The sequence below is a fragment of the Nannospalax galili genome, unplaced genomic scaffold, assembly GCF_000622305.1.
Source record: "Nannospalax galili isolate Female #2095 unplaced genomic scaffold, S.galili_v1.0 scaffold917, whole genome shotgun sequence".
NCBI lineage: Eukaryota > Metazoa > Chordata > Mammalia > Rodentia > Spalacidae > Nannospalax > Nannospalax galili.
Genome location: NW_008340972.1, coordinates 2,809,132 through 2,817,248, shown reverse-complemented (window position 1 = coordinate 2,817,248; position 8,117 = coordinate 2,809,132). Strand labels below are relative to the sequence as shown.

Genomic DNA, 8,117 nt, shown 5'->3' with positions numbered 1-8,117 from the left:
TATTGTAGAAGACAAAGAGACATACATACATAATTCTTTGAAAAAGATTGGTGGGCTGGGCATGGTGGTGCATTCCTATAAATATAGCACTTGGGAGGCCAAGGCAGGATGATTCACAGCTGAAGTCACAAATTTGAGGTCAGTGTAGGTTACACTTTGAGTAGGAGGCAAGCAGGATTATATAGCAACACATACCCCCACACCTGCTATTGTCTAGCTAGGCTCCAGGGTCCCTATAAATCCCGTTGTCAGTATAGGTGGAAGCCCCAGGCAAAGACATCTCCCTGGCCTGTGAAGAAGGCTCAGTATTCCTTGCTGCCAAGTCTGGTGACCCAAGTTCCATCCAAAGAATTCATATGGTGGAAAAAGAAAACTGACTCACACAAGTTGTCCTCTGATCACTACAGCACATGTGCACCCATACACATACATATACATCACACACACACACATGTGCATGCACACACACACACACACACACACACACACAAATAAAAAAGAAAAGTAAATCTTTTTTTTTTGTTGTTGAGGGTCACACACACACACACACACACACACACACACACACACACATAAATAAAAAAGAAAAGTAAATCTTTTAAAATATTATAAATTTTAGGGAGCTGGAGAGATGGCTAAGCAGTTAAGAGCACTGGCTGCTCTTGCAGAAGATCTGGGTTTGGTTCCCAGCATTCACATAGTAGCTAACAACCATCTGTAACTACAGTTCCAGGGAATCTGACACCCTCTTCTGAGCATCATGGGCATTGCACAACACGGGTGCACTTACATACATGTAGGCAAAATACTCATACACATAAAATAAAAATAATAACCTAAAAATTTTTTAATATATAAATTTTTAAAAACCTAACATGAAACAAGCATCTAGTATCAGGAAATTTTCCGACAGTAATAACTTCAAATACTTCTAAGTAAACATTTTACATACTAAGGTATACTGAGTTTTTGTGTTTTTTTAAGTCATACTTTTCTTAAGCTAAGATATTTCAAAAGACTTACAACATGTCCAGTTTATGTGGTGTTGGGATCAAACACAGGGCCTTGTGCGTACCAGGCAAGCACTCAACCAAACGAGCAACCTCTCCAGCCCTAAAATTGTCGTTTCTGAGCAATTTAGACTTTAAGGTTTTGGATAAAGGATGTTCAACTTGCATTTTAGTATTATTTCAAGTCAGATTTATTTCAGAACCATCTTTCTTAAAATTTCAGTTACCAAGTTCCAATATCTTCGAGTCTGTACAATAAAATTTCCCCAATATCTGCAACAGCTATAATAATACAAAATTATCACATTGGTTTAGAATCTGATTCCTATCTTCACAAATTTTTAAGAAATTAGCACATGCCAGTGTTACCTCCAAAACAAAAGCATCCTTTTTCCCATGTGAAAGATCTAATTCTGTAACTTCATCAGAACTTTCTGACTGAGATCTTAGAAGTCTTGAACGCTGTCTAGGTTCCGGGATGGGTGATCCTATAATCTCTTCAGATATTTCCTAAAATAAATATAATTGTTTTATATCAAATGAGACTGGATTTTTCAGTTTGGTTTCAAAGTTTCCTATTAACACACAACTTCCATGGGAAAAATACCTACAAACCATATTCAATAACTTCTATATTTAAGTACAACCTTTTGGGTGATTTATAAAAGATGTGGCTATTTCCTTCTATCCATAAACCAGCGTTACTGATGTACTGATTTAGGAACAGACATGACTACGACAGGAATAACAAGGTAAACTGACATCTAGTGTACAGACAGCAGAGACAGTGAGCTCAGAACTACTCAGCCTGCTCTACTGCACACAGTTCCTAGTAAGCATCTGAAGGTATTAACTGGCCATAGAGATGCAAAGATTTTCACATACACACAAAAAAAAGTACTAATATTTTTTAGCATTTCCTCTCCAGTAGTAACTTTTCAAAGCTATTAGCACAGTTAAAACATAAATGAGAAGTACGTGTGTGTCACAAGATACATACACACATGCACACTATGCATGCACAGACTGCAACTTATTATTCTAAATAATCATCAATAGCCAAAAAAATGATCCTCTAAAAGTCAGTGTATGATGTAATTCTACATAAGGGAGTTTTACAGTGCCACCAATCCAGGCTAACTAAAGGCTCTAAATCGCTGCTGGCCATCAAGAGTATGTCAGCGCAGAGGCCAAAGGAATAGCCTGTCAGTGATACAGCAGAGCTATCCTTTACTAAAATGAGGAAATTTTCAACAGAAGTTTTCTGACATGTGGAGGTAAATGTCCATTGTTAGTGCATACCTTAGATGTAACACAACAGCTACGGTTTCAAAACAACCAATGGTATACCTCCACATCCGTCTGTGTGTATGTATGTATGCATTTTTTAATCTTTTTCTTGAGACAAGGTCTCCCTGTAGTCCCAGATGGCCTAGAACTATGTAGACCAGGCTAGCCTTGAACTCGGAGATCCACCTGCCTCTGCCTCCCAAGTGCTAGGGCGCCACCATGCCCAGTCCCCCATTTATATTAATGCATTCTCAACAAACCTACCCTACATAAATTTGAAAGGGTGCAGATTATAACGAACACAAAATGAGAAACATGTAACTCAACTACAGCCATTCTCTCACTTACAAACGCAATGAGGAACCATCTAAGTTTTTCTTGCTGTTTGTTCCCTGATTCCTCACGAGATACAGTACTTCTTTTTATGACTTTATAGTTTAGATTTCTGTAATACCTGTTCACTATGTGATTGCCTAATGTTAATGCTTTGGTATTTAATATATCCTAATCTCATAATGAAGTTCATCACTGGCAGAATTATTCTAAAGTTTGTATCTGGTTTGTTGAGAAAAGAAATTAAACAAAAAGTTACTTCAGCTGGGACGCCATCTCCCTAAGGGAAGGACATTCTGATCCACTGTACTACTTTTGCCTATTTTGTTTTCGGGGGGTTCTTTGTTTTTTATTGTATGGTATTTTATTCAACAAATTATAAATAGTATTTAATTGGAGTGTGGTTTCAATGTGAAATGTTCCTCAAAGGCTCATATATTTTAGCACTGGGTCTCCATATGGTGGAGCTGTTTGGGAAGTTATGAGACTTAGGAAGGGACATTGTCTCACTATGTAGCCCTGGCTGGCCTGGAACTCACTATATAGATCACACTGGCCTGAACTCAAAGCGTACCATAACATTGGGCATACAAATGCAGTATTTTAGAAGACCAGCCAAAATTAGAATTATATATAAAATCCTAGAGACACTAATAATGTTATTCAAACAGTATCCATTTGTGAAAGTATCATCTAAGACCCATAAAAACAAATAGTTTCATTACAACCTCAACACATCTTTCTTTTAATTCAGACTACAACCTTAAGGCATCTGTACAGCAGTGACATAAACTGCACATTCAGTAAGCCGGACTATAAAATGACTGGAAAGAAATTGTAAAGTATGAGCAACAACTGAAATACTCTTTACTTCTGTACTTTTTTCACAATCTTCCTTTTTATTAAAAAGAAGCTTCCCGCCCCTCCCCCCAGGGAAGGGACTTGTTTGTTTGAGATAGGGGTTCACTCTGAGACCAGGCTGGCCTCAAACTACAGTAATTCTCTTTCTTGCCTCTGTGAATTTCTCCCCCAAGTGTAGGAATTAGAAGTCTGAGTCAACATGCCAGCCAAAAAGAACCATTTTAAACCTCATTCAAGCCTTTAACATAGCTACGGAGAAGCTGCTACTCTAGGAAGCCCTTTCTAGAAGAGAAAGGCTCTTCTAATGGAGCTTTTACTCTGCCAGTAGTTACGAGACAACAGACAAAGTTTAAAACTTTTGAATATGTATGTCTCAGAATAGTTAAGCACGAAAATGTACACAGATAGAGAGAGAGAGAAAGAAAGACACATACAGACACATGAGTTACAGAAAACAAAGAAAGGTAAAAGTACCAAAAACCAGAAGGAAGAGTTAGTTTACAAACTGCTCGGTCACAGAAGCCCTCGGGGAGGTGAAAAACTATGTTGTTTGTTTGTTTTGAAACAGTGTTACCCATAGCCCCAGCTGGTCTGGAACTCACCATGTAGACCAGCAAGCTGGCTTTAATCTCACAGAAAGCAAACTGCCTCTGCCTCCTGTGTGCTGGGATTAAACCCGTGCGCCACCACGCCCAGCTGGTGAGAAACTTTTTATGTACAAAATAAGACAACCTGAAAACATACTACATCTGAGCAGTAACAGATATATTGACAATGTACACTTACTTTACTTACCGGAGGATTGATTTCATATAATTCTTTGTTCTTAGCAATGGTGTCATTGATTTTCTTCTGCATATGGGAGACATGCTGTTCATAGGAGCCATCATTAGGAGTCTTCCCAGCAATCTGAATACCGCCAGGCATGGGTAAAGCTGCTAAATACACACCTGTGGCCGACTTGTGAAAGGAACAAGGACATAAACAGATCAAAGTCTCAACAATGATGGGCTTTAAGTTTCCTATTCAGGAATATGGTCTTGCTCTGCGCAAAAAAGACATAAAGTATCAGCAGAAGGCCAGGCCATGTCTGCAAGATCAGACACACTCCGTAACAGGAACTGGTCTCCTCTGAAGGGGCTCCTGGGCAGACAGATAGGAGACAGCTATGAAAGGGGACCTTTTAATACATAGTCAACGAGTTTACATATACAAATAAGTTGAAATCTGAGCGGCTGTGACAGGAAAATCTGAAGTTCAAGGCCAGCCTAGGCTATAGTGTGAGACCCTGTCTCAAAAAAAAAAAAAATTTAAAGTAAGCCAGGTATGGTAGCACATGCCTTTAATCCTAGCACTCAGGAGATAGAGGCAGGTGAATTTCTGTGAGATTAAGGACAGCCTGGTCTACACAATCAGTTCCAGGCCTACTGGGGCTACAGAGAGATCCTGTCTCAAAGAGAAAAAAAAAAAAAGATTTATAAAGGACCCAAGTTCAGTTCCCAGCATCTACATGGCAGCTAATAACGGTCTATAACTCCAGTTCCAGGGGATCCGACTCCCTCCTCTGGCTTCTGTGAGCACTGCATGACAGAGGTGCACTTACATTCATGTAGGTAGAACATATACATACAATAAAAAAAATTTTAATTACGTGAAGCCTATTCCTAGGTTCTTCACTTCCTAACATTGTCTCCAATCCTTAAAGGCCAGCAGACGTCTCTTTCTTTGACTAAGTCTTCTATTATTTATTGTTTGGATGCAGAGTCCTGAGTCGTGCTACAAAGCCCAAGCAGTCTTGCTCTCCCGACCCCCGGCCTCAGCCCCCTGGGTGCTGGGATTACAAGCTTGCACCACCATGTCTGGCCGTGCTGCCTTTGTGACTCCTCTACAACTACAGAAACCACAGAAGAAAACTACGAGCTCTGACTTACAGCCAAGCCCATGACCATGTTTTCACCCACTGTGATCTGAATCCTCAGTCCAAACAACGCGTTCATGCCCTTGAGCTTGAGCTTATTCATCAGCTGAGTGTGCACTTCGTATTCCACGAACGGCAAGAGGTTACTCAGAGCTGTGGCATTGGCTTCGGCCTGCGCTTTCTTTTTCAAGCGACACAACCTACAAAAGAGAGTGCGTGTCCGTGGCGGGGGGTACCGCTCGGTGCTGGAGTTCTTCCTAAGGATGTGTGGAAGGCCAAAGACGTGAGAGGGGAAAAATAAATGGATTAGAAATATGTCTGAGAACAAAACAACGTAACTTTGGGATTAATGTGACATGGAAAAGTTGAAAATGAGGACAGGCCAGTTCCAATGTGACATAACAGGGGCAGTGGGGGCACATGTTTACAAAGAGGCAAGTAGGAATTGGAGAACACCAACGGCTTAATCTGGAACAATGTGAGCTGTTTATGAGTCATCATAATGGGCTGTCAACCAGAGAGGTCTACACAATGAAGCTCAGAAGAATGTTCTAGACTAGACTATAAATGTGGGACTCACAGACATAAGCATAAAGCACACATCTACAGGTGACAGAAGGGCCAAATCCACAGCTCTCAAAAATCAAGAGAAGATGTCAAGAGACACTTAAGAGCACTTAATGTGCTGCATTAAGGCAAAGATTAGATAATGACACAGAAAAGGCCCAAGGTGCCACTGCCACTGACAGTTCAAGGTGAAGACAGAAATGCCTACGGGGTCTGGAACCTATCAGGCTGCTTGTGACCTAGACACAATAAACACCAAGACACAAGAAACACCAAGCTCCAGAATATATTCAGTATCTTTAAGCAGTCTGTATTTAGCTTAAAAAAAACGCTTAAAAAAAAAAATGCTTTTGCAACGCCAGGCGTGGTGGTTCACACCTTTAATCCCAGCACTCGGAAGGCAAGGGAAGGTGGATCTCTGAGATGAGCCCAGCCTTCTCTACACAGTGAGTTCCAGGACAGCTGGGGCTACAAGAGACCCTGTCCTAAGAAAAAGAAAAAAAAAGATTTTTGCATATAAATTTACTTTCTCTCCTCTCCTAACTGTACGGATGATAAACACACGGTCCCAACAGAACCGCCCCGGTTTATCTGGGGCCAAGCATTAAGAAACAGCAGATATTTTGCAATAGATGTATGGCTCCGTATTTCAGTTTTCAGTGTCACCACACAGACCTTACAGCGTACCTTGCTTGAATAAGACAACCTTTCCCTACAACTGTTGCATCGGTTGGGAGGTCTATAGTTGTGAAGAGGACGTCGGGAACTTTTTGTTTCCTGCAGCTGTAGCAGTATGTGAGATGAGCTGGAAATGGCATGTTCATTTCATCATATGGGATGTGGCAAAACCCACAGCCGACAGGCAAGCTTTCTTCAATCCTATATAAACACATTAAAAAACAATGAAGCTCTCTGCTCTGGGTTTGATACCCAGCCACCCTCAAAGGGTGCTCCTGAAAACCTTATGAGCTTTTTGAAGAAAATATTACATGTATTACATATACAGTGTTTGTGTATAAACCTACACATCTTATACCAGAGGAAGAAAATCAGTATGACTGATAGAAACCACGACTGACCGTGGAATCAGGCCCCACTGCTATTCCCAAGAGAACAGAAAGTCATTTTATATCAAGTCTGCGTAATTTGCCATATGACAAAGATGACTTCTGAAAACTGGGGGTGGATACCACATAAAAATAGACGGTAATAGATGGTCAGTGTAACATTCCTACTGGTTAGTAAATACAAACATACAGAAAAAAATCCCTAAGGGGGAAAAAAATGTTTAACCAAACAATTTGGGGAAAAAGGGTATTTTTGATTTATGTATTTTTATTTTATGTGTATGAGTCTTTTGCCTGCAGGTAAAGGCTCTTGGTGCCAAGCCTGACCACCTGTGTTCAATCCCTGGAACCCACATGGAAGGAGAAAACTGACTCTCACATGCTGTCCTCTGAGTGCCATACATGTGCCATGTGTGAACCTAAAAAATTGTTTTAAAGTTGTATTTTAAGGACTAGAGAGATAGCTCAGTGGTTAAGAGCACTGGATGCTCTTGCAGAGGACCCAGGTTTGATTCCCAGCACCCACATGGTGGCTAACAACTGCCCATAACTCCAGTTCCAGGGGAGTCCGATGCTCTCTTCTGAGCTCCATGGGCACTGCACAACAGGGGTGTACTAACACATGTGCAGGCAATACAGTCAGACCCATAAAAATAAAAGTAAATAGGGGCTGGAGAAATGGCTCAGCAGTTAAGAACACTGACTGTTCTTGCAGAAGACCCAGGTTCGAATCCCAGCACCCACCACAACTGTCAGTAACTGTCAGTAACTCCATTTCCAGGGGATCGGCAGTCTCTTCTAACCTACACCAATACAGCCAGACCCATAAAAATAAAAGTAAAAAGGGGCTGGAGAAATGGCTCAGCAGTTAAGAACACTGACTGTTCTTGCAGAAGACCCAGGTTCGAATCCCAGCACCCACCACAACTGTCAGTAACTGTCAGTAACTCCATTTCCAGGGGATCGGCAGTCTCTTCTAACCTACACGGGCACTGCACGACACGGGTGCACTTACCTACATGCAGGCAGTACATGCATACATATAAAATAAAAATAATAAAATATATTTTA

The 8,117-nt window shown here is 40.9% G+C and overlaps 1 protein-coding gene across 22 annotated transcripts in view; it reads right to left on the bottom strand.

The window, feature by feature from the left end:
* Positions 1-8,117, bottom strand: part of C2cd5 (C2 calcium dependent domain containing 5) — a 92,242-nt gene that overhangs the window by 26,696 nt on the left and 57,429 nt on the right. For 13 of the 22 annotated variants that reach the window (XM_029564968.1, XM_029564970.1, XM_029564972.1 and 10 more), the window contains 4 exons: positions 6,667-6,858; positions 5,426-5,612; positions 4,290-4,454; positions 1,380-1,520 (listed from right to left, as the gene is read on the bottom strand). In XM_029564968.1, coding sequence (XP_029420828.1) covers positions 1,380-1,520; positions 4,290-4,454; positions 5,426-5,612; positions 6,667-6,858 — 685 coding nt within the window. Of the gene's footprint in view, positions 1-1,379; positions 1,521-4,280; positions 4,455-5,425; positions 5,613-6,666; positions 6,859-8,117 lie in introns of all 22 variants that reach the window. The other 9 variants (XM_008836237.3, XM_008836240.3, XM_008836235.3 and 6 more) reach the window with 1 other exon arrangement.